At 35.6% G+C, this 26,083-nt stretch overlaps 1 protein-coding gene across 19 annotated transcripts in view; it reads right to left on the bottom strand.

Moving 5' to 3' along the window:
- Positions 1 to 26,083, bottom strand: part of LOC128179873 (muscleblind-like protein 2) — a 65,479-nt gene that overhangs the window by 15,983 nt on the left and 23,413 nt on the right. For 11 of the 19 annotated variants that reach the window (XR_008243154.1, XM_052847541.1, XM_052847552.1 and 8 more), the window contains exons 2-8: positions 25,278 to 25,786; positions 8,052 to 8,231; positions 6,251 to 6,325; positions 5,452 to 5,493; positions 5,059 to 5,103; positions 3,008 to 3,199; positions 1,072 to 1,308 (exon numbers count right to left, since the gene is read on the bottom strand). Coding sequence is in view for 18 of the 19 variants with exons in the window: in XM_052847541.1 (XP_052703501.1) it covers positions 1,072 to 1,308; positions 3,008 to 3,199; positions 5,059 to 5,103; positions 5,452 to 5,493; positions 6,251 to 6,325; positions 8,052 to 8,231; positions 25,278 to 25,469 (963 nt within the window). In the remaining variant the exon portion in view is untranslated. Of the gene's footprint in view, positions 1 to 1,071; positions 1,309 to 3,007; positions 3,200 to 5,058; positions 5,104 to 5,451; positions 5,494 to 6,250; positions 6,326 to 8,051; positions 8,232 to 8,499; positions 8,621 to 25,277; positions 25,787 to 26,083 lie in introns of those variants that run through there. The other 8 variants (XM_052847558.1, XM_052847559.1, XM_052847556.1 and 5 more) reach the window with 7 other exon arrangements.

Genomic DNA, 26,083 nt, shown 5'->3' with positions numbered 1-26,083 from the left:
AAAGCAATGCGCAAGATACTCATTTTAAATTTTTTGACAGCACCTTGTGTTATAGATGCAGAGAAGAAGTACATTATTTTCATTTCAAAGTGAAGAAATAAGACTGATATGAGAGAGAAAAGAAAGATAATTGCTATGGCATTGACCACATAGATTAACAATGAAAAACTAAAAAGTACAGTTCTAATACAGAGTAAAACTACTACACAAAGCAAAAGGAAAAAAATTACAGTGATTAGCTTTGTATGCAAGGGAGAAACAGACAAAGTACTAGGAAAGTGATTCTAATTCTCAAGCAGAAGGAGAAATGAATGTGAAGATGCAAATAGATTCCGCCAAATCATATCAAGTTCAATTACATTTACTCAGCATTCCAAAAAACAATCACAGTTATTGTTGAGTTACTTGTAAAATCATTAGAATGTTTTACATCTTCACACACCAGCATAGAATTGGAAGAGCTTATCAAAATCAGAGTTCTTAATATTTCATATATTTCCAAAGCCAATGAATAAAATCTGAAAAATATAAGTAAGGCTACAAGACCAAATGAGGAATTTTTTGTCTGCTAATCAATCTCCATTTCCATTTTAACCCCCCCCCCCCCCCCCCAAAAAAAAAATACATGTGACTTTTTTTCAAACATCAGGATGTTTGTTTAAATGTTGATAAAGAGGACTCTTACTAAAGATTTATCACCTGTAAGGGAAAATTTCCGGAAAACACTTCCAGCAAAACTGGTAATAATGTAATAATTTTACTACGAATGGTGATTTATTGACCTCAAGTGGCGTGTTACAACCAGTGGTGTGTTACAACCACTAGTGGCGTGTTGCAACCACTAGTGGTGTGTTACAACCACTAGTGGCGTGTTGCAATGACGGGTGGCATGTTACAACTACTAGTGGCATGTTACAACCACTGGTGGCGTTTTACAACCACTAGTAGCGTGTTAAAACCACGTGTGTCGTGTTACAACCACAAAAGGTGTTTAATCACCACTATCAGTGTATTACAAGCATTATTGGCACGGACACTCTGATTTTGACAAGGAGCGGGAGAGAAGCCTACCAGAGCCTGTGCTGCAGAGGAATTAGCCCTTTGTTGTGCTGCTTTGATCTGAGCCTGTAAGTGAGGGGGCGGGTGGAAATATTTACACGAGTCTCGTGTACACTTCCCCTTAATAAAGTCCATACAAACGGTAACCTGGTTGTCGCACGTCTCGACTGTTACACTATCTGGGGGGTGGGCATAGCGACATTCACTTGGCTGTCGCGTGCAAGACCCTCTCTGAAACTCTCGACATACCTGCAAAAGCATTCAAAAAAGGCCAAAAACAATATGGTTAGCCTCTACTTGTCTCTTTCTTTTCTTGTTTTTGACAACAGCCCGCATCAGTCTAAACCCCTTCATTTCTATACAGCCCCCATTCCTTTCAATAGGAGAGCAAAAATGGTAAGCTTATACAAGACAGGGGAAACAAATAGAAAGCCAGAAGGCTATTCAACATTAAACCCTCTTTCGGCCAGCAACCAAGAGAAAAAAAAAGCATGTTACAAATTCAAAAAATTTTCAACAAGAATTTAAGAGAAAAAGAAATGTATAAATTAAAAATGAATACATTTTTGGCTGTTTAAAGCTGTAGCACCACCCATGAAGAATAATGAGGAAGAAAATGAAGGGGTCAAAACTTATGTAAGCATATACACAATCCATCACGAGAAAATTGGCAATTATTTGCAAAGTCTTGACACATTGAGCAGGGTTATATTGTTGGCAATAGCTGAATTTGTTTACCTCACATCTAACCCCCACTACATCTGAAAGATCTACAGAAAAATGAAATCACACCAGAATCCCTAATTAGAGAACTGCAATGGACCCTTAAAGAGGCTCAACATTCAGATCCAATATATTGACTATTTCTACCTCCAGAACAGAGAAGAGCATAGGAAGGAAGAATGAATCATAGCTCAATATTACTTGATTACAGACATAAAATTTTTAACACTGATCTTTGTACAAAGTATTTTTAATAAATTTCAAATTTAATCAAGCAGAAAAAAAATGAATAAATAATTGTTTCCTCTTAAAGTGAGAAAATTTGTACAACCTTCAAATTCAACAAAACTTTATTGACTCCAATATCAAGGGAGGTAAAAACAGACAACAAATGACCCAAACTGCATTGCCCCGTTTAAAAATAAATATCGGAAGCTTTTAGGATGTGAATAGCTAAGGAGTGAGGCGCAACTAAACAGGTGACCTCTAAGTCTGAGTTAATTCTATTGTTAAAAGCTTTTCAGGAAACAGAGTACACAGGTTGTAATTTGGCTCTATTTCTTGTAAAATACAGTAGTACAGCAGGAAAGTAAGAGCAAGACTACAGACAGAAATATACTCTAAATACAGGATATTCTCATCAGCACCGATAACTTAATGGACCTATATAGTGGGCACTGGTGGTGGAAAAGGTCAAATGTCAGGGTCATCGTCCAGCGAGTCAGATTATATTAAGTAATTGCAATGAAGATAATTGAATACAGAAATAATTGATATTTGTATGTGTTTTTTGGTACGAGGGTATTTTGGTACAAGGCTATTGTAGGGTCATTTAGCAAGTAGCGGTCATCATAATTCCTATACTAAGTGAAAATCATACAGTACATATACTGATATCATAATATACTAAATAGCAGTACAATACTAGTCATGCTGCTTCTGTATTTTGTTAACTTTTACATAAAGTGGTAATTCACAAGGTCATAATTCATAATTATTCAATCAGATTTCTCTTTTGTTTTCCTCCTCATCATTCATAAAATTAAACGAAAGGTCAAGAGAAAGAAATATGAAACCTTTGACCAAAAATTTTATAAGAAAACAGGTATATTCCTCAAAATACAAAGCATTACTCTATAGTAAAAACACAAAAAACTGCCCTATACTGTACACAAAATAACACATCAATTTTGATTGGTCAAATGGCATTGACCAATCGTCTCACCTCTAGCCTATCTGGCCTGGTAATTTTATTCTGGGCTATAGATGTGGCGGCTTGGATTACACCGGAGATGGGCTGGGATGGCGACTCGCTGACAGAGGGTGGGGTCACGGACATCGTCTGCATCCCCAGGGTGTAGGGGTTGTAGGAGAGAGACGTCGGGGTGGGTACAGACGCGGCAAGATAAGGGTGTCCCTAAAAACCACAAAAAAACATAATTCAGCTGAATGAAGGGATGATCAGTGGATTGGACTCATATTAGCAATACCTGCTGACCAACTTTTTTCTCATAATGTCTTTTTCATAATACAACAGTGTTCAAAATATGATAAAAACAACAACATGTCATTGAACGTTAATGAATGAACACTGCGGACAGGACTCATATTGATAAGGCCTGGTCCAGGGCAATAATACCTAGACGAGCTCACTTTTAAACTCATCCTCACTCTGTTACATATTACTTTCATAAAAGCGAGACTGAGATCAAAATTGAGCTGGTATAAGGTTTATGGTCCCTGGGCCTTCTGTCCAATCCTTTTTTATAATAAAATATTGTTTGAATTATCAAAGATTAATGAACACTATTTAAAACTGTTATCAAATCTTGTTTCTTATATACTTCATTTATTATATATATAGGATTATAGAATATCATTTGAAAATCATTTTATTAAACACAAAATAGCACAGTGCTTATGAATATAAAGTGTTGTTATCAAAATGCAAGTTTAAGCTAGTGTGGCGTAAAGCAACTGAACGATGTTTTAATATCTACAAAGGAAAACACGGATTATAAAACACACAATCTGCAAAAATATTATAGGAGTTTATCTACAAATTATTTTCCTTGCAATGAAGTATAACATTTGGGGGATTTTCAAAAAAATCTTTAAATGCAGACTTTTTACATCTCCTCCTATTAGTTGGAATATTTGGGAAGACATTTACATGATAAACTAGAAGATAAGATATTTTATTGCACAGATGAGTCAGATGCAGCAACCGAAATTTCTCAACCGAAAATTCACAAATATGATAATTGTTTGCTTTTCCATTCAGCGGATAAACTTTGAACAGGTGAAAAAACATCCGAGAGTTATTTCTTTTTTTTTAATTTCCTGACAAAACCTTTCCAGAGTCTGAAGGAAATCGGTCAATTATAGAATTGTTTTTGGGACGGAAATGACAGATTTAGGTTTATATCCATAAACGAGGTTCGAAAGGTTCCTGTTAATCCCCTCACAGATTTGTCCATTACCAGATCACAAGTAAAAACCAAGTATCACGCGTTCCTTATCACCGAAATTTTCCAATATCTTCAGGGAGTTTTTTTAATTTTTCATTTTTCAGAAATTTAAAAAAAAAAGATTGCTGGCACTTAAAATCAATATCTGATATGTCAAAGACTTTCAACTAGAAATTTCCAACGTTTTGCCTTTTATTTTATAACTCTCGATTTTAAACCTGACGCTTACAGCGAGTTGCTAGCCTGCAGGTTTCTTTCCCATGGAATCTACCATTTTTCACCATTACAATGATTGTTCATGCATGTTGAATGATTACACAATATTTCCCATTCTTTTTTCACTTTTAGTATCCAGCTGGGCCCTTTCGTAATGTTTTAATTAACTTGTCAAAAAATTCAAGTGACAAAAATTGCTCAAGCAATGTTCCTTGCTCAATGACATGATACCAGCAACATAATGAATTCATGTAGAAAAAATTCGGTCCTTTTTATTTCTGTTTTTGAATTTCACAATTAAAATGTCTAATTACTCTTAGCAGCTCAAAAAATGGAAGCATTATAATTTCAAATAATGATCACGTAGAAATTTTTAAATTGAACTGGGTCTGTATGACAAAAAGATATCAAAAAGCGTTACTAAGTATTTCATACATAGACAGGAAGCAGCAAAAAAAAAAAAAAACAATTATTTAAGTCTACAAGGCTGCAGCAATATGATATTGGATTTTTTTTTTATAGAGGATAATCCTACAAATGATTTAAAAGCTTGCTTCGAACAAAAGCAAGAACATGAATCAGTACTTGCATTTGTCACGACCCCCCCTGACCATCCATATGCCCGGTCGGGAATCTGAAACATCCAAAAATTGAGCCAATCATTATCAAGTTGCCATGGAAACACAGACAACATTAGAGCCATAAAAAGAGGATATATATTTCCAAGCCGTTAAAAAAAATGGTGAAAAAAATAGATTCACTGCAGAATAAGGCTAGGATATGTAAAATACATACATGAATATTATTTTGGTTCAAAATGAAAGTTGTTAATTAAAAAAGCGATCTAACTTTCAATTTTGCTTTCATTATTTATCTCTTTAAAAGAACTCATTGCATATCTCTTTAAAAGAAATTACATTTGTAATGATTATCTATATTGGAAAAGATAATTTTATACACCTTAATCAAGCTAGCCATTTACCATGTCTGAAAAGTAGAAGGCCTTGGGGTCCCAATTTGACATCTATTAAAAAGACAAGGTTTGTTTTGTGTCTTTAAAAAGTTAATTTCTTTGCAAAGCGTATAAAAAGATAAGCTCTGAATTGCTATAAACAATATCGATTAAAATCAAACTAAATAAAATGATGAAATTCCCAAACACACAAAAAGCCAAGCAGACAATGCTACATATCTCTGTGTAATATATAGACTACAATTAAGGGTTGCTTTAATTATAGATTACATAACAAAGCAGTCAGAGTGAAGATCGTAAAATCAGGAACTTGTGTTGCTTTTTGAATTCTTTACAGAATGGCTGAAGCTATTACAGGATAAGATGACCATTATACGAGACTTATTGTATCTCATTATGTACACTCATTATGGTTACGTGAGGGTGCAGTTAACGTCAATTTGTTTTTCCATTTTTTCATGAATTTATATGCAATAATTTTTAAATTCTTTGCAATCCTTTTTAAAGAATATAAGAGCAATATTTTCAAAATCTTAGCAATCCAGTTGTATAAATTTAAGAGCAATATTTTCAAATTATTTCCAACCCTTCCATTCACCTTTCTCCTATATATCACATAAACAAATAAAATTTTCAATGTCAGAATGAAATGTAAGTGTATATGCTTGAAATAAATAATTTTCTGTGGAAAGTTCCTCTAAATGTTGACCCCCCCCCCCCTTCCTCTCCTCCCCCATTGTTTCTCAAGCAACATAAGTCTGAGAGTGGCTGGATGACAAATACAGAAGGCATTTAAATCTGTGATTACCATAACGGTCGGTAGCTGCCCCGTGGGGTAGAGGCCAGGCAGGGCAGCCAGAGATCCCTTGCTGCTCGGTGAGGCCTCAAAAACGGAAAGAAAACATGCAAAAACCAATTAGTATCCATGTCAAACTGGTGCAAAAAACATAAACAAACCAATCATAGCTCTTGTTAGGTAATGTTGAAAATGATCCAAGAAGTGCTGCAATTGGCTAGATATTTTCTCTCTTTTTCATTCATTGGTTGGATTACTTAAAATGTCAGAGAAATCTGCCAATCACAGCTTTTGTTAGATTTGAGAAAAAACAATATATAAAACATTGCTGGCGCCATCTAGCAGTATATGATTACACATCAAATACAATGTTCAAATATTAAATTCATACAAAACAAAGAAAAAAAAAAAAGAATACATATTAGTCATTGTAAATTCATATCATTTGCAAGCACATGAACAAGATGGAGAAAGTAGCCCACTATGAGTGGGATATGGAGATCTAGCATCAATCAACAGTTCAATGAAACAAACTTCTTGGAAAATTGCAAGACATTCAAACTTCACTAACAAACCCTATAATGATGTTCCAAATTTTCCATGAAAATGTGTTGCAATCAGGAGGATTGTTTCAATGAACTGGCGTTTGTTAAGTAAACCAAAATCTAATGGTAGCATTTGAAAATAAAGATTATATTAGGACAATGCCATACGTGTCTGAACAGCGAAACCTTGCAAGCAAAATTTTAGCAATGCAATGAAATGCAGATTCATTCATTTATAAAAAAAGAGCTGTGTTGTCGTGGCAATGTGTTTAAGGTTTATGGTAGCTTAAACGAGACAGATTTATTCACTATCCAAAGAGGTACAATAAAATCATCAGATTCTTTTTATAAGAAGCCAGCTAATCCTTTAATCAACATATTTTTATTGAATTGTATTATCATTAGATTTTTTTTTTAAACATTCAATTATGTGAAAATATAATGAATATAAAATCATGAACTCACAAGAGTAATAAAATGCTGACTACTAAAACATACAAGAGCAAATTTAGGAATTAAAATTATTAATCTCTTAAAACAATAATGGGAAATTATGATAAACATCCACTAATCTATTTATTGCCATTCTGGTTTGCTAACCATTTCCACAGAAACCAAGATTTGTTCGTTCTAAATCAATTATACATTGCAGGGTTTAATGAATATGCAAGACTGCATAAACAATTTTCTCGAACCTTTTGAATAAAACAGGACGCTATTAGTTTATGGGAGACCAAATCGATTAAGATTTATGTCCGAACAAATATATTCACAAATGCGTTGCTTTATAGTTGGATCTGTCCATAAAACTCTAAAAGCAAACACAATCAGCTGATGCTGAATGTTTGCCGTCTGCAAATTTAACGACATTGCCACTTGTCCTGACAACAAAGTCTTACTCGACAATGGAGGAATTACCGTGGCTATTAGCTTTTAATGTGACCCTGCACAGGTTTTTATGCAGAATCCTGAGATTCTGATCAAGATTGTGCCTTTCATCTAACATTTAATTTTACAATATAACTCAAAAGGAATTTTTATTTACAAAACTTATCTGTGTAGTCTGTTAGAAAAAATGTAATAACAATAAAAAAAATGAATTGCTTTTTAGCGTTGTTCTTGCAGGGGGAGGAATATGAGCTTCAAGCCGAACAAATGAGGTACTACTACTGCTTTTGGCAAATCAAGCTGATAGCAAGGTATACATGGAGATCTAAATACACATAAACCCTGGGCGAGGCTTGCCCGACTCAGGTCTCCATACTCACAATGGTGGGCAACATCCCGGGTACGATTCCCGTCGACGGTATGAGCGTCTGCGCTGCTGCGGCCTGCATTTGTAAGTTTTTGAGGATGAGATTATTCCGGCCGTTCTGTAGGAGCTGTTCTCGTAAGTGTTGAGGGGGGTGGAGATATTTACAGGGAGGGTCTTTCCTCTGACACTTTCCCTGGAAAACAGAAAAAAATTCAAAATATTTAGTAATTTTGTTTTGAAATGATTGATATTTTTCGACGCTATTTTAAAAAAAATTCTAGGAATTTTCCAGTCATTGTCAAAGCAGGTGAAAGAATGGCAAAAAAGACCCAAGCTTAATATTCAGTAGAACATAGGTCTTGGTACTTAACGATCGCAAATTGTTTTAAAAACACAATCACAGAAATCAAATCTAAATTGTAGTCTCGTGATAAAGCCTTGGAGAAAAAACATCATCCTACACATAATCCCTTTTCGTTACTGCAGGAAGCACACTGATTGGGAAACATTTAAATGTCGAAGTAATTTCGTCTCGTCCAGTCGGTCTTTTAACTAGCCTAGCCACATTCATTATGTCTCTACTCCACTAGGGTCTACCTTGTTATCTTGGGAAATTCTGATACCACAACGGTCTCCAAACAAAGCTTGCTGTTTGGTGCTAAGCAAGGAAACCAGATTATTTGACACAGCCCTGAATGGTATCTCGAGTAGAAAACACTGATTACCAGAAGTACGACTTATAAAAGACTCCCATTCATGCAATCTGTTTCTCTTTCAGTAAGTATCGTAATTTAAAGAAGGGAATTGAATAGTATCAACCGCCTTTAATCAACTCTTTTAGAAAAGCCCAGTTAACCAATACTGAGGCCAATCAGCAAAACTACCTCCCAAAACAATGGGAGCAAGAGTTTGACATTGATAGCAAGACCAAGTGAACAATAAATAAAATGGCCCCAGAACAAATATTTGAGGAAAGGGGAAACAAGAAATTAGGTCGTAATCTTATCGGTCCTGACTAGTGGAAACATGCTCTCCTGTCGATGAATGTGATTAATTGAACAGAACTTGCATCTTTATATTGGGAAAGGTCTCTCAGGGCCACTGGACAACTCCAAAAAAGGGTGGGGCTCGGTGGGGGGGGGGGGGTGGTCATTTTAGTAGAGCTGTAATTGGAAATTCATTTTAAACAAAAAAAAAAAAATGAATATACAACAATCTGTAAAGTTCACCTTTATTTTTGCTATAAACTTAAAAAATCTCTATAATTTTGACCATTTAAGAGGCAGTAATTTAAAAAAAATATCTTTTTGACATTGAAAAGATCATGATATCAAAAATAAAAATAGCACAGCTGTCGTAGAAATAGGACAGCCACAGAAAACTGTCAAAAAGATGATTGACCTTCTCAATAAGGCATAACTTTCCATCTTATGCTTTATTTAGTTCTACACTGCATTTGCTGGCTTATAGCTGCCATATTGATAAAAAAACAATCTTGTCAACGGTCTGGGCTCCATTTTCAGAAATCTGTACAGTTAGTTGAGCGCAACCAAAAATACATGGCAGCGCAATGTCACAGGCCAATTAAATGTCAGATACAATGATCATGCAGACATGTTAATTATGGAACTAAATTTATGGTCTTTACAATGATATATTCCAAATGTACTCCATCACAAAATTGATGCAAATGAGCATATTTCTGACATGTGATTGGGTATGGATCCTTTTCTCATCAAATGGACTGCTTTATAAAGTGTTTAAGTACTTAAGGCCCTCTACTTATTGCGTTATTCTAAATACACCTCCAAATGGCCATAAACAAACCCAAACATGGCTGTCAAACTCCTGTAATTTAGTTGGCCTTTGGCCAAAATTCTATTTCGATGTAGCTGGGCATTGCATCAAAAAAAGTTTATGAAAAAAAAAAAAATTGTCCGTAATGATAACGGATCGATTCTAAGGGCTCGGTCTAGACTACATGTAAATGAAGCGGATATCCTAATCGCCCTCGTAGTTGTGGTCTTATTTTCATTTTCAGACTCGGAGACAAATGATTATAGCCATAAAAATGTCTGCTGGTACCAAATACTTTTCAAAACCCTTTTGCATGATGATGAAATAAATTCCATGTACTGTATGTAAAACACATAAGCAACGTTGTAAAGAAACAGACATCTCTGGTTGAATGGATTTGATAGGATGATGATCTCTGTATCAAATAGAAGTGCTGTTATATCTCAAACATTTGAACTTAAATCAATAGGTTTTTATCCATTATGCCTAATGCCACTGATCAGTCAATGAAAGCTGATTAATGCTGGGCTAAATACTTCACTGGATTGTCTACAGATAGCAACATAACCTTTTTCTCTAAAATGTATACTGGTAGTGTAATTTCACTGATATTTTTTTTCCTTCAAATTTTATTTAATCTTAATTATTTAATTAGAGGATGTCTTTTAATAATTAGCCAGGTCCCATTAATTACAGGTGCAAAGTATAATTAGCCAAACTCTTAAAACAGGGTTGATAAAAGAATGTAATCAATGGGAATGGCCAAATAATAATTAAAGCTTTCATTTTCAGTGTGTACTATATGCATATAGAATCTTTCACCTAATGATCCAGTGTATCCTTGGCAAGGCACCAAAAACAAAGAAAGACAACTCAGGGAACTTAACACATTAAGGTATAAATAGTGCAAAGAAATTAAAACATTTTAAGCCTGAAAATGGTAAAGGTCTTTTTGTAAACTAATTCATAGAGAACTTGAGATAAATGAATTGTTAAATCTCCAGCCAATCTATTTATTTAACAACTCTTGGGATACAAATTACTCTAAACAGCAGTAATGAAGATATGAAGCTGCACTATATCTATGTAAAATTTCTATTACACCGATTCAAGAGTTTGGCAAGTTTTTTTGGTCTGGGTCAGATTCTTTTGTCTGTCTTGTAGTGAAATTACCTAATTCTCCATTTATGCAACATGCATTTTAAGAGAAGAAATGCATGTTTTTCCCATCCTCTTATTTTTTTGTCTCAGACACATCATTTAACAGCACTTAATGATCAATATATACAGTATCCTGCATGCATGCAGGGAGGAAGAGAGGTATCTGCTACAACACAGCTAGATCAGGGAGTTTTATTGCCTCACATATCACTTCCATTCTGCTTGAGAAAGGATCTGGCACCTTTCCTTTTCTCAAGACTCTCTCTTTCTCTCTCAGCCTCTCTCCAACTCCTTCAGACGGTCTTTTAAAAAAAAGCATCTTTATAGATTATGTAACCCAATGGAATATTCAAATATTTCAGTCTGACTTCGGCAATTTATAAAAGCAAGCATAAAACAGCAATGGCCAATTTTCCCTTGCCAGATGTTCTTTTAAATTCTCTTTCAAAAAAAAAAAAATCTCCAAAAAAATAAAATGCACACAAAACAAAACAACAGGCCGGCTTGAATATGAATCTTTCTGACATTTTGTTATATAATTTCCAGACACACATTTTTTTTAGGGGAGCAATTTATCTAGAAAATTTTAACTGTTTCTTAATATAACCCTACAGTGCACGGCAGGGCGACTCTGAAGTACAAGGATGGCTTGTTACCAGGTGCTTCTACATGCTCCGCTGCAACACAATGGTTTCATTTTCTTTCAAATACTTTGCTGCCACGCAGACAATCATTATAATGTTAGTATTCCTTTCTTCGTCTTGCCCTCCTGGACTGCGTTTTACAAAAGAACTTATGACAAAGTCGTAAATATTTTCAGTCTCATAGAATGGTCTTTAAAAATATATATATATACAAAAGCATTTATTTTCAACTATTTTATTTTCCATAAATATATTCTACAGCCATTAGAATAAAACATTGATTAGTTAGGGATTAATTAGCATTCATTGATTTGGTCGTAAGTCGTAAGTTCTTTTGTAAAACGCAGCCCTGCCCCACATACCATTAACTTCAACCCTCATTTGTTGTGACGTATTTTCGATGCACTTTATTTCCAAAACAAATATTTTTTTGGGATTTAAAACAAAAAGAGAAGACTTTATTGCAACAGAAACTGCTTAGGCCATTACCACATAACTGACACAAAATTCCAAATCCCATTATCTCCTGGCCATTGCGCATCATAAACAAAATTTTTCACCCCCTGCAGGAATTGCCATCAATATTGCCTTTTAACAAGATTACTTTAAAAAGGCAAAACATTTTCTGCCGATTTCAGGGTAATGCTATACTCCACTTTGCAGTTTGTCATCCTAGTTTTCATCCCGATTACATTAGCGGGGCGAGCATCATTGGATTATAAGTAGGCTGTGCGACACTTAACTCCCAAACATCGGATCCCTCGAACACGCCGTAAAGACTTTTTCCTCGCTTAGCTGTATTATAACTATTGAAAAAACACAGCTGTATGTATGCTATTCTTCATGACAAACAAATCTGCTGTGTCTAGGAACAATTTCAAAGGCTTCTGTATATTAAATTGTTTCATATACCTTATTATGGGTAATTTTTACTGCTGTGATTTTTTACGAATTTATCTTAAAATTGGGCGATTTGAATTTTTACGTGTAATTTTTTTATGAACTGGACATGTCCGTAAATATTAAAATCATATCATCTATGGTAAAAGGGGGGGGGGAGGAATTTCACCGTGACTTAGTTTCTTTCTAAGCAATCCATTTGGATTTGGCATTGTAGATACTGGTTTAAAATAGCTTCGTATCCCCGCCATACTTATTGACTGAGTGATTGAAAGCTAGCAACTAACGTGGTTTTAAAAAATACTCAAGACTGAATAGAAAGATCTGAACTGTTATCACCACATGACCAAAAATGCTCAAATATACCTACATGTACAGGCGTCAGGGACTGAGCTGATTTACGTGCTGTGTTTTTTCACTTCTGTGAAAATTTATGCGTTTAATTTTTACGGATTTATAAATCTCGTATAAAAATTAGAAGCACGTAAAAAATACCCGTTATACGGTATTTAAAAGCATAAATTCAAACCATGGAAGCTTGGATGATCTCGGTATAGCCAGACTGTTATCGAGTATTCCTCCAGACAACTTTGTTAATTATCACATACAACCAATATTGAATTAATGTTTGACAAGTCATTTATGATGAGTTTGAAACACTGGGAAAAAAACAACATACATCGAGTGGAAGAGGCATTGAATTGTGGACAGTGTTCATAATGATCAGATGACATATTTGTAAGTGTTTTATTGGCAGGCGGTGACATTTAGACTGCACCCCTCACACAGACTTCAGAACTCTAGGTATAAATTGATTTGTACCTGCGGTCTCATCAGAGCTCTCATCAGCTGACAGTTATAGGTCTGTTGGGTTACCCCATAACAAGCACAAAAAAAACAATTTGGCTACTTAGAGCACCTGTCATAGTCTGGCTAGGACAGCACTAGGTGACATAGTCCTAATGGGGGTCAGACCAGGGCACTCTTAAATGACACTGCACCAGAAAATGGTCAGGAATAATGCCACATTTGTGACCCAATTTGGTGCATACTGTTTGATGGATCACCTTGAAAACTCATTAAGGCCATGCACTTTCATTGGTAACACATTTGCACCCCCCCCCCCCCTCCCTCATATAAAAGTGAATGTCAATGAAATATCAGTACTGACACAAAAGGTCATATAATGTCAAGCCTCTTTTTAAAAATATGTCAAACCTCTTTTCACAAATCATTTTAATGATATTATAATATTAAAATTCTAATCTAATGAGGGGGGGGGGGAGGATTTGTTCTGGGTGAGGGGGGTCAGTATTCTACAGCAACCTCATATTGTTCTTGTTGCTATATGTATAATTGATATGCACAAAAAACAAAACTTGAAGTTCCAGCCAGCATAAAAAACTTTTACTACCAAAAACTTCTATTTTATTGAATATTGAGGGGGAAGATAGGGCATTTATACATTTATTATTAGCTCTTGAAACTATGGGCCTGGTCTATCAAAACTATTCCCACAAATGACATTGTGTTACATACAATATACTATGGGGGGTGTCATCATCCCAAGGCAAAAGTATGGAGCAACATAATGTCACCCCAGATGCAACAAAGGCTAAAAGGCACCACTAGGGACCACTTTCTCCACTCATCAGCTCCTGGGGCGGGGAGGTTAATGCACTACAGGTCCACCATCTGTCACAATGCACTGCACCCTGATGGAAGTCCCCAGCTACCCCCCTGGTGGAGTGTACACTGCTTCTAATCTCATTACTCTGATGGCTGTCAATCAAACAGGTCCCTTGATCAGTTAGCTGATTGTTTCCCCCTTATTACAACTTTCTTTCTGGTAATAAAACTTTTTTTCTGCTGGATTCAATCGGAATTCCTGTGGGGGGTACTGCTTACTGTACCATTGCCATTTTTTCTTCATTTCTCAATTTTTTTGTTTCCAATGAAGCTGAGAGCATACATATTTATGGGAATCCAATAATAACAATTTCAGACTTCCAATATTGTGCTGTTTTTTTTTTTTTTTGCAGGGGGTTAAAGATACCAGCTAACAAATAAAAGCTGACCATGCATTCATAGCAGATAAAGAACATAGAGAATTTGTTCATATTTCAAATGTTAATGTTATCTGGGCTTGTGAAAAGAAGCATAATATAATGATATTTCAACGCAGTCAACGCAACAAAGATAATGTCAGCAACTTTTGAGTCTCCAATCACAGAAGAGTCAGACTTCAGATGACCTGTGCCCTCCACATCATAAACCTCACAGTAATTATTGGAAACATATAAACTCTCCAGCATCAGTCCTCGCTAGTTTAAGCCATGAACCATACAAAGAAGGACAAAGGAGCTTGCCATGAACTTGTCAACACTGATCAGTCTAACTGTTCTTCAGATTGATAAAGACTCCGATAAGGGTTGAGCCAGCACGTGCTGATGGTCGGTCCCTGAGGTCCCCCTGCTATTCATTACAAATCTCTCCCCCATCATCAGCATTGGTCAGTGGGATCTCCAGACAGCTGGGGTATTTACCTGACCGCTGTTGACCCCTGGCTGACCCCCTGTCTACGCACTGACCAGCACTATAAACAAACAACAATGGACAAGGACGCATAAAATCCTCTGATTTAAAATGTCAATGTTGACTCCGGGAGTTAAATCAGGCAGAATCAGAGGCTCAGTGAATACAACACACGCACCCTCCAGCTCTTAAAGGCCCTAGATTCCATCCATAGAGAATATTTAAATCAAATTGAAAATCAAAATATATCAACAATTTCCTCCCTGCATTTATTATTAAAATGTGAAATCTCGTATTTCATTTAAAACTCCTATTCATTACTCAGAGGTGGTAAACAGGTGATTTAATTCAACACTAGTCTTTGATAATATGTACATATAAAATATTTATATATACAGTCTAGAACTATTTTTCTTGCATAACTCTTTTAAGAGAGACAAAATGAAAGTTAATTCACAACAGAGATCTTGATCTCAACAATCTGACTGCATGCAGAATAATGTCTAGATAGAACAAAGCCAACATGACAATATAGCTACACTAATGGAAATTTCCTACCATTTTGTCTTGCTTTACTACCATCCAAAACCTTTCATTATTCGTAATAAATATGCAAATATTCCAGCAAATCCTGTATTTGACTTAATATTCTTGGTACGGAATCAAATTGATTTAACCGTCCCTTTTCGTGCACATGAATATGAGAATTCATTAAAGAGCAGGGTTTTCCAAAACCATAACCATAAAACATTTTTATACTCTGTCTCTCTGCATGTGCACTTCCAAAATACCATGACTTCTGTTTTCTGTGTCTCCAACAACTGTTCCAAACTTGTACACTGTACCCCTTCTTCTCCATCTGACTCAATGAACTTTTTCTCTCTATCCAACTCTAGGAATTTTTCTTTTCTTTCTCTCCAACTGGAAATTTGTTTTTTTTCCAACTTCTGTATTCTTTTTATCACCAATTCTAGAAAATACTCCCAAACTTTTCCACTCAAACCCAAGAGTTTAATTCAATTAACAAATAGACGTAGTCTTAGCGAAATTAGATACTTGAGAACACTATCAATTTTTCTGGGTCAATTGAAAAAAGATTCCGCGTTATCTGTTGATACAAGTGTTACTCAGTGTTAAATTGCAGGGAACCCCCAAAAAACTCTTAATGGAAAACAAAGACCTGGGGGGCTGGCTTGTTTTAAATGGAAATAGTGCAAGCAGTTACATAATAACGGCATTTGATAACTTTGAAGATTCTCTACATGTTTATTATCTAATACTCCCACCGCTCTCCATCCACAGTTATCTGCTCCACCACAAACACCTCGACATGCTGCAAAAGAGCACTTTCCCTGCATCGCCAAAACAGAAGCAGGGTTTCTACATCAAACAGTTCTGTGCGACTCGGGATTACTTATTACAAACAATGTGAGACCTTCATTTATGTCGAAAGCTGATGGAATTTTACATGTTTTTGGGGGGCAGCTGGATCCGTGCTGCTCTGTAACAGATGGGGGGCTGTTAATGGGTTCAATTCTTTAGCTATCAAGTGTTTACTTTACTTTACAAGTTTGACTATAAACACATCATGGTCCATGCCTGCAGACTTTCTCAATGGCCGAGGCCACACTTTATTCCTGTATCGACACTTTTAATTTGTTTCGTAGGTGAGTTTCTTCGCTGGTATATCCGTGATGGCTCAGTCTGCACAATCCCTAAGGTGAGAAATGATGTAGCCCTCTGAAGGATGTTCAAAAAGATGTACAGCAAATTATCACACGGATCAAAGGGCCCTGGAAACTCTTGCTGACCTTTCAAATTGCATGCAAAACACCATTTATAGCTCAACACACAACCTTCTCTCCAGACATCTATTTCTCTCTCCAAGGAGTGGGCCTGTCTAGCCGAAACCATCTTTAATGGAATTTTCTCCATAAGTACTAAAAGTTTTATTTTGGGATTTCTTTCAAAGCAGATGAAAGTAAATTGGAAAACTTTTAAGAGATTTTTCTAATTATAAAAGTCTTAACAACTTGAGAATAATGTCTCCATAAACATAAAATCCACTACGATGCTATATATACCATTTATCTAATTTCTATTAGAATATTAGATAATTGAAGTTCAAAGCAATATATATACATACAATGTTTTTTTCCTTCAGCAATTTGATTGACTATCAAGCTAAATTACATGTACCCGGTATATTCCCATTCCCCAAACCCTAATCCTGCCATATAATACCCATCCCCATGCAATAAAAAAAAGATTCTTACTTGACCCCCCCACCCCCACCCCCCCCCCCCCCCCAAAAAAAAATTAATCTTTTTCAGTATAGTTCCTTCTACCATTATATTGTCCCAGTTCACTCAAGGTGAAAGTTATGACTGAACAAATTCTGATATTGAATAAGTAGGTTTTGTTCTTGACAGGGGTGTATTAAATTAGTCGGAAATAAATGATCAAGAATCCCCATCCTGAAGGACTAAATTGTTTTCATTATAAATAGAGTGAATAGATGGGGCTTCCAGAAGAGTCTAGACATGACAAAAGGTTAGTGTATAAGCTAGGATTTTGGCCATTGGTCAATTACCAGCAGACCAGACAAATGTCAGATAACAGGTGCTTCTCTGCCCCCCTTATCTACCTGTCATAAATCCACCAAAACAAATCAACATGCTCCATTTCTACAGATCTTCTGCATTTGTATAGATCATTGTTCAAGCCCATTTCATGCACACGGAAAATTAATATTAATTCTAATCATGGGCCAAAATCAATATTGAACTGCGAATTACAGGTCTGATTGTCTGTTGATTATAACTTTACACCACGTGAACTCCATTTTAATATGTCTGGCTTTCTATTCTAATCAAGATATGATCATAAAACTGACATTTATTAAATCAACTACTTTTTCCCCTTTTCTAAATGTCATTTTTTTTTAGGTTTCCCATTATAAATCTGTTTACCGTCGAAGTTTCAAGTAATTGTAATACCTTGAAAAATTAAAAAAAAGTTCCCCCCATTTCAAAAGTACCCCACTCAAAAACATGGCACTATCAGAATGGAAATAAAGCAGTTAAGTGTATACACATGTGTGTATGAGGTACAACAGATCTCGTCAAATTAAATTGCATGCCCTTTCATCCAGCCGTAAACTATTCAATCACAACCCACACATGCTTAAGTATCAGTAAACTCCCTTCTCTGCATTATAGACAGCCATGGTCACCTAGTTACCTGAGATACACAGGTATTCTCGCTTACTCCTCTCACCTTCAGGTGTTGATCTCACAGCATCTCGCTCATGTAAGTTCAGGTGATAACGAGATTTACCGTACCTGTGACTTTCAAGGTGATTTCAGGTGAGGAGTATTAGAACACTAATAAAATGAGTACTTTCGTTCTCGATATCTATCATAGAAGATACAAATTAATCATAACACTGACCACATTACTGCAACATTGAAGTACCAAGGATATTTTCACAAATCACACTGAATCTGAGTTTTACTGGAATTCTCCATTAGTAATTGTAGAAAAAAGGGGTCTTAGAGAATTCCATTTTGCTCCTATTTCCCCCCTAAATGGACAGAGAGACACTCAAATTCACCATAATAGATGATTTATCATTAATCATTGAAATCTTTCCTTAACTAATGGTCAAAGACCGATTGCTGTGAATAATATGGGTATCATACAAACTTCATAACCAATCAAATTAGCTGACTATGTGTGACAACACCTGGAGTATCGAACTAGAATTTTAAGAAGAATCTGTGTCTTGGTGATTGCGGTGGTAAACACTGCCTTTGTTCGACCTCCATACACCCCTGTCACCATCAATCAGACACACACCACACATAACAATGCTGTTGTATAATTAATGACCATCATTATTTCCATTTGTCATTTAAAACAAGGACTTAGAAGCCACTTCTTTTTCCACGTTCTAGATGTTTATCCCCGGACTAAACTAGCTGCCTGATTTACCTGCTGGAATCACCTGGTCAAGGTGATTAATCAAACCCCCTCTGTCATTGGCCTGCCTTTTACGGCCCTGGTCAATACACTATTCAGCAATCAGTGGAGGCAATAATTGTCAATTATCGCCTCATAAATGCCGTGCTTGGTTTAATCATTCATACATCACCTGGGACTAGCCACTGATATGTACAGATGCTGAGATGACCTTCTCTTCTCAAATGACCATTCCTAATCTGAATTTGCTGATAACAGACTGAAACTTAAGATCATATGGGACGGATTTAAGAGTTTGCGTAGAGTACATGTTTTGTTCAAGACATAATTAGGCAATTTAAGACATCTAAAGATCAGGAGCCTTTTCTATTTCTCCCTCTCTAATAGGCTTTGATGTTAACAAGAGGGAAATCCATTGCAATGTAAATAAACATTTCTCTCCCCCCTTTTCTTTCAGAAAAAAAAAATCATCCTCCACTAGTACAGTCTTTACGCCATATCATAGGCGTCGGAACCGGGGGGGCTAGGGGGGGCTTAGCCCCCCCACTTTTTTTGCAAAGTTATACCTAACCATTAGAAACATAGCATAATAGAGGGTTCAGCCCCCCCACTTTTTCTCGCAGGAAAGACTATTGTTCGTAAATTTACCTTGAAAGATTGAGAGGTTAGATTCAGAAGCATACTAGCCCCCCCCCCCCACGGATTAGGAATTTCATGATTTTGAGAAAAAAAATTTTGGTAAGTAATTAATTTTTTTGGAAGTATAGGTATACTCCCCCCCCCCCCCACGGATTAGGATTTCCATGATTTTGGGAATTACTTTTTTCTCAATATTTCTGAGGATTAGTCTAGCCCCCCCACTTTCAATTTGCTTCCGACGCCTATGCATATTCAATACAAAGTTAAAATTCAAATTATACTTGATGAGAAATTGGGGGGGGGGGGGGGTGTTTACAAGGAAGGAAGATAATATCAAGGATTTCAGATTTCTCTAATTTCGCCTTTTCTCTAGCTTTGATGATTACTCAAATGAAAACTTTTTTGCCCATTTTCGAATATGCGCAAATTATCTCAATGAAAATATGCCAATCAAATTTTAATTAATTTCCATTGTTATTGGTGCAAAGTACTTTTGTGACAGAATTTTATAAATTATGGGGGCAAGAATATTAAAAAAAAGTTGTTTTTAGATCAAGTTTATGTTTTTTATGATTACACATTTTTAAATCTATTTTAAAGGGTATTAGATGTCTATCCTCTTAAATTATTAATTTTCATCAAAATTGTCCAAATGAAATACAAGTAAAGAATTAAATATTTAATTGATGATTGGTTTATCAAAATTAAACCTCGCAACTCCCAGCTATGATGTATTCTATAGTTGAAAAAAAAAGGGATGGGTACGCTTTCAATTTTCCGCCTTGCACAATCCAATTTTCAAAATGTTATTGCTAAACATAATCATGAAAGCGGAGACTCCCTTGCAGATGCCATTAACGTCTTACGTGCACGCAGGTTTCGCCTTTAGAAAAAAAAGCAACAAATGTCAAAGTTTGATGTTGCCCATTCTGACAGATATGATAACCAATCAGAACAACAAATTGACAAAAAAAGCCCGCTACTATGCTAATCCCGGTCCACTCGAGTCTCCGACAAGGCGATTTATGGCTGAAAAAGCTGTTCATTCTCCTCTGCTTCCATTATTTCGAGACTTTTCTCCATCAGAAATGAAGATTTACATCTCGATATTTTACATTAGGAAAGATTAGGTAGTTATTATTTTGCAGTCAATTAAAAAAACTGCATCAGAAATTTTAGAAAGCGGATATTGTATTTCCCAAAAATTTGCCTCTTTATGGTTTTGAACATTTGAAATATTTGCATAAAGTGAGATAACCACAGCCCAGCGCGCCTAATCTAGTGACCATAAACTGCTCCTTCCAGTTTGTAATAAAGTGATCTAATGCCAAAAATATCCTGCTTTTCCTGATTTTCAAGATGAAGCATTAAGCACAAAGAGATTTATGTCACACAAGGTTGTTCACTTTCCGTCTCAATCATTTTATCTTAAAACAAAAGCTCCACTTTCAGTTTGAGATCTGATTTTGGCTCTTAAATACCTAAAAGACAATATTGCGACAATCTGTTCCAGTTGAATACTGCTATAGAGACAAAACAAGATGTTAACTTTCAGCTTGAAGTTTTAGTTTTGAAGCAACATGTCTAAAAAAGCCAGACAGATCAAAACGTCTGATCATTTTCCTTTTCATGCACTGAGACATCATGTGGATTTTATTTGCTTCAATATGACAACATTGGGAGAGTTTTTGATAATAACACGTGTAAGGGAAATATGCAGTGATAGTCTGATAATACATTGCTGCATATTATATACATAAAACTGCCATGCTTCTCTAGGGGCCCAACTAAGTGCCTACCTGTGGAAAGAGACTTAATTTACAGGTGTAATTGTGTTATCTAGTTGTATATCACTACAGGTAAAATATATACAAAATTCAAATTTCAAACTCTATCAATCTTGCAATTTCGTTGACACAAGAAGCATTTGTTGTGTTTGTTTTTTGGGGGTTTTTTTTGCATTGTATTAGAATCATTAAAGGTCATACAAGGTCATGACCTTCCTGACCTGACTAGACATGATCATTTCAATAATGTAACTTTGTACTTGGGTTCCATTCCCCCCTTCCCCTCCAATAAAAAAAAAATGGAAGAAGACCTTTACAATCTAGAAGATTTCTTATGTGGATTGCAAATCACATCTCTGGTTTATGTAGCACAGACATCAGACAGATCAAAATTACGGTACTTGTGCACCATCTCACACTACAATGCTCCCACCTTCCTTTCCCTCCAAATTATAAAACCCCATCAGACAATTAATGTCATTTGTAGGCTAATCATATATCAGCATTAGGACAGACGGAGGAGATTACAGGGGGAAGAATTAATCTGGTTAGACATTGTAACCAGGGGGATCTCAATGCAGAGAGAGAGAGAGGACAGACATGATATACATGTACGCACCGAGTCCAGATATCATCTGGAGGAATATTAGTCTGGACGCCCGAGTCCAGATATCATCTGGAGGAATATTAGTCTGGGCACAGTATCTGTACATATGTCTCACTCAATCCGACTTCCCTGTAATTGCGCATCACTAAAAGGCAGTCAACTACGTCACAAGCAGACGACGAAAAGCTAATACAGTGTTCTGTGCATCCAAATCAAGTAGGATTCCATATATGCATACATCATGTAATCTTTTAGCCAAAAGCAGTTTCGATTCGAAAACCATGCAATTTGATAATAAAGAAAACAGAAAAGAAGTCTTTCATTCAGATTTTAATCTGCTATTTTTTCCGGAAAACAAAAGGAAAAGAAGAATCGTGTCGACGTTTCCAATGCCAAAAACGATATTCCAATATGTTGTTGTCGGGGTTTAACCTTTGAAAATTAAGGAAAAAGAGCAGGCAACTAAAACTTCACTAAACCTATTCAAATGAATTATGAAAGACAATTTACCCCGATTTCTGAAATTAGCCTTGCATTAAATATTTCATCAACAGAAATAGTCTGGAATGAACCCCATAGGCAGAGTGGCATAAGATCTAACGCAGTAGCATATTTGATGTATTGTTTCATATTCTTTCTTGTCTGCAACTGCAGGTGCTATTGTGCATACATTTTCACTGTACATTCATTGTTCCAGAAAAAGTCTGTCGTTCTGATAGAAACAGAGGGAGAGAGAATGACAGAGATAAAAAAAAATCAGACTTGGAAGGGTATTTATAAATTTAAATAAATTTTTATAACATTTGGCTGCAAGTGAAGACCTGAAAATAAAGGAAGGCATGCTGTGGGCTTGGCAGCATGCATCGACTAAAGAAGGCAGGTGCTGAGGCTCGTTCATTTTGTTAAAATAAAAGAATGACCCGGAGACGCAGGTCATTCTGTTAAAGAGAGCAGTGTTTGAAATTGATGGCTTCTGAAATCAATACAGCATTAGATGATGCATATTAGTCATTTTAGAAATGGATCCAACAAATATGCAATGCAGACAATGACCTCTCTTTGCTTATTTCTCTAAACCCCTCGTCTTGAACTGACTACATCTACCCTCTCACTTCTTGATCATCTTTTCTTCTCACTTCTTGTTCTCTCTCTCTCTCTCTCTCTCTCTCTCTCTCTCTCTCTCTCTCTCTCTCTCTCTCTCTCTCTCTCTCTCTCTCTCTCTCTCTCTCTCTCATCAATGTGTTCTATACTACATAAGGAACATGGAACAAGACACAAGAACAAGACCGCTCAGAAAGAATTTGATGTAAAAGGGAAATGACTCACAATTTTGCTTCTTTAATCATGCAAAGGCATGTTACCTCTAGAAAAATTCAGAACAGTGCAACAGCTTTTGAGTCACTTTTAACAAAATCAATAAATAATATTCTCTTCATAATGAATAAATTCGCAAGAAAGGGAAAATATAATGGGCATGCAACATCAACGAAGTATTTCCCTGGCTAAAAATACAATGAGAAAATCTTTTTTTCCAGTTGTAAAGAATGCAGCTAGAAATTTCTGAGTAAAACAGGTTCATTAAACAAATTCTATGTTCTAATAACTCAAAACAAATTGCATTTAATTTATATCTGCACCAAATAACACTATGCAAAAATCCTATCACTTTCTTAATGAAGCCGATACCATAATAAAAAAAAAACAAGTTCCAGATCCAATACCTAAAAGTGATGTCATTTGACTGATATTATTTCAATCACGTTAGCTGGACATTAAAATGAATAGCCTGAGTAATTTCACTCTGTCAAAATCTCCATCTTGTTAATTAAAGTCAAAAAAATAAAATAAAGTCAGGCATGTCATTTTTATCTGCCATTCTGTTTGGCCTACGGGAAACAATTTCCAAAGCGAAGGACAAAATTTATATTCCATTTATAATATGATGTCATCCTCATTTACTGGGAAAAAAACCCCCATTGGTTTTACTATCCCCCCCTTGCATGCACTGCATTTGATTAATGTAATGCACACTTGAACATTAGTCTATCTTTTGGGTATAATTGACACAAAATATTATATTTACTTGGCAAACATGTCTAACATTCTGACAAAATGAATCAATAACCTTCTTGAATTTTTGAATACCTAATAACTTAATAAATATGTCTTCTGGCTTCGCAGCTAAGGAGAAAAGAAATAGGAAATGCATTTCCTGCCAAATACATCCTAATTACTAAACATCCAGTTTTCAATGCAGTCGCAAAAATAAATTCTTAGACTAGTAGACCTATGAGAATTGCTGTTAACTTGGATCATGAAAATAGCTAGAATACCTCGATTTAAGCTTGAAAGGTTGGAAAACTTGAGACAAAGTCTGTTTCTTGCACATCCAGAGAGAAAAGAAAAGAAATAATTTCCCTTAGCAACAAAAAATCAGCGTGCCCGAAAAAACACTAATCATGTAATCAATTAGGAAAGAGATTATGAGAAGACCACAGATTATTAAGACAATTAATTCCATCAAGACACTTAGGAATTTAGGGCAGAATATTTAACATAGCCCTGGAATTGGAAAAAGCATCAATCTACAGAGCTCAGCAGGCTTCAAAGTGTCTCTAGCTGTGCCCCCCTTACTCCCTAATGAACTCGATCTTCCCTAGATTCCCACATCTTTAATCCACATTGCACAGAAGAGTTACAAATCCAGGGGGATAACTTTGTTAAAATAATCATGTTATCAGAAACTATCTATATCTGCCACAAAGAGGCTTATGACACCGGCAAGTTCTTAATGAAAATAGTTAAAATCTTAAACCAACGTTTAAATAACTTGTTAAGAGGATTAAATCAAATAGCAGCTGTTAGCTCCAAACATTAACAAGCAGTTTGTTAATGTACTTATGGTATTGTCAAATAAATGCAGTAATTTCATTGTCAAGATATAGAGATTCATGAACAAACTGAAGTTAATTTACTTATCAATATATCTTTTATTCTTATATAATGAATTCATATTAAAAAAATTTAAAATTAGTTATGCTTCACTTAAACAGTTAAGTTTATATATATTTGCTTATGGTAAATTTCTCTTCTCGTCAAAATTTTTTAGTAGAAAATTGTATTCAAGCAGTTATGCTCCAACAGAACAGACGAGTGACAATTAAAATAATACAGAAGTTACCTACCTTGATGGAGTCGAAGCACGCCGTCACTCGGCCATTTTGAACTTCCACGTGGGGTGGAGGATGTGCAAATTTACACTCGGTGTCGGTCCGTGTGCACTTATTGCGCTGGTACTCGCGACAGACCTCCAGGGTCAGCCATCGCGAGTCCTTCACGTTACTTCCAATTGCTAACAGATTGTTTACCATGGCCATTACAAGATGTCACACCAAAATGAAAGACTGCTGGGTTTCTTACGATCAGACACAAAAATTCCAGTCAAGGGAACCGATAAAAGGAGCGCAATTTTTCGGTCGACAGTGAGAGAAGACAGTGTGTGTTGCCTGTGAGAATTCTCAAATCTCTTTTCGCATTCAACAAAGATAAAAACTTAAAACAAACCACTAATAATCAATATCAACAATATGTGTAAAAAAACATCCAAAACGACATGCGCTACAGAAGGGAGACGTTCAACAGTGGTAGGTGTGTGAATCCGATGTTGTATTTCTTCCAAACTTCACTGAATAATCTGCAAAAGAAGAAATAAAAAATCTGTAATGATAAATTCATTACACCAAAGTTAAACGAGCTGAAATGACAAATCACACTGACAAGAGCATTCTTCAGTTGACATGGCAACTTTTTGATAAACAAGTTCATTTTGTCTAAATATCAAACCTTTTTGTCTTCTGACATACATAAACTGTAAGCACAAAGATTAATCACATGTCGCCATTTGTTCTCTCTCTAACAGACTTAAAAGTTACGATACAACAGGTTGAAAATGAAAAAACAAAATTAACAGCACAAAACTGCAGTGAAATAA

The sequence above is a fragment of the Crassostrea angulata genome, chromosome 4, assembly GCF_025612915.1.
Source record: "Crassostrea angulata isolate pt1a10 chromosome 4, ASM2561291v2, whole genome shotgun sequence".
NCBI classification, from domain to species: domain Eukaryota; kingdom Metazoa; phylum Mollusca; class Bivalvia; order Ostreida; family Ostreidae; genus Magallana; species Magallana angulata.
Note: the sequence above shows the minus strand (reverse complement) of the source record. Positions and strands in the feature narration are given on the sequence as shown.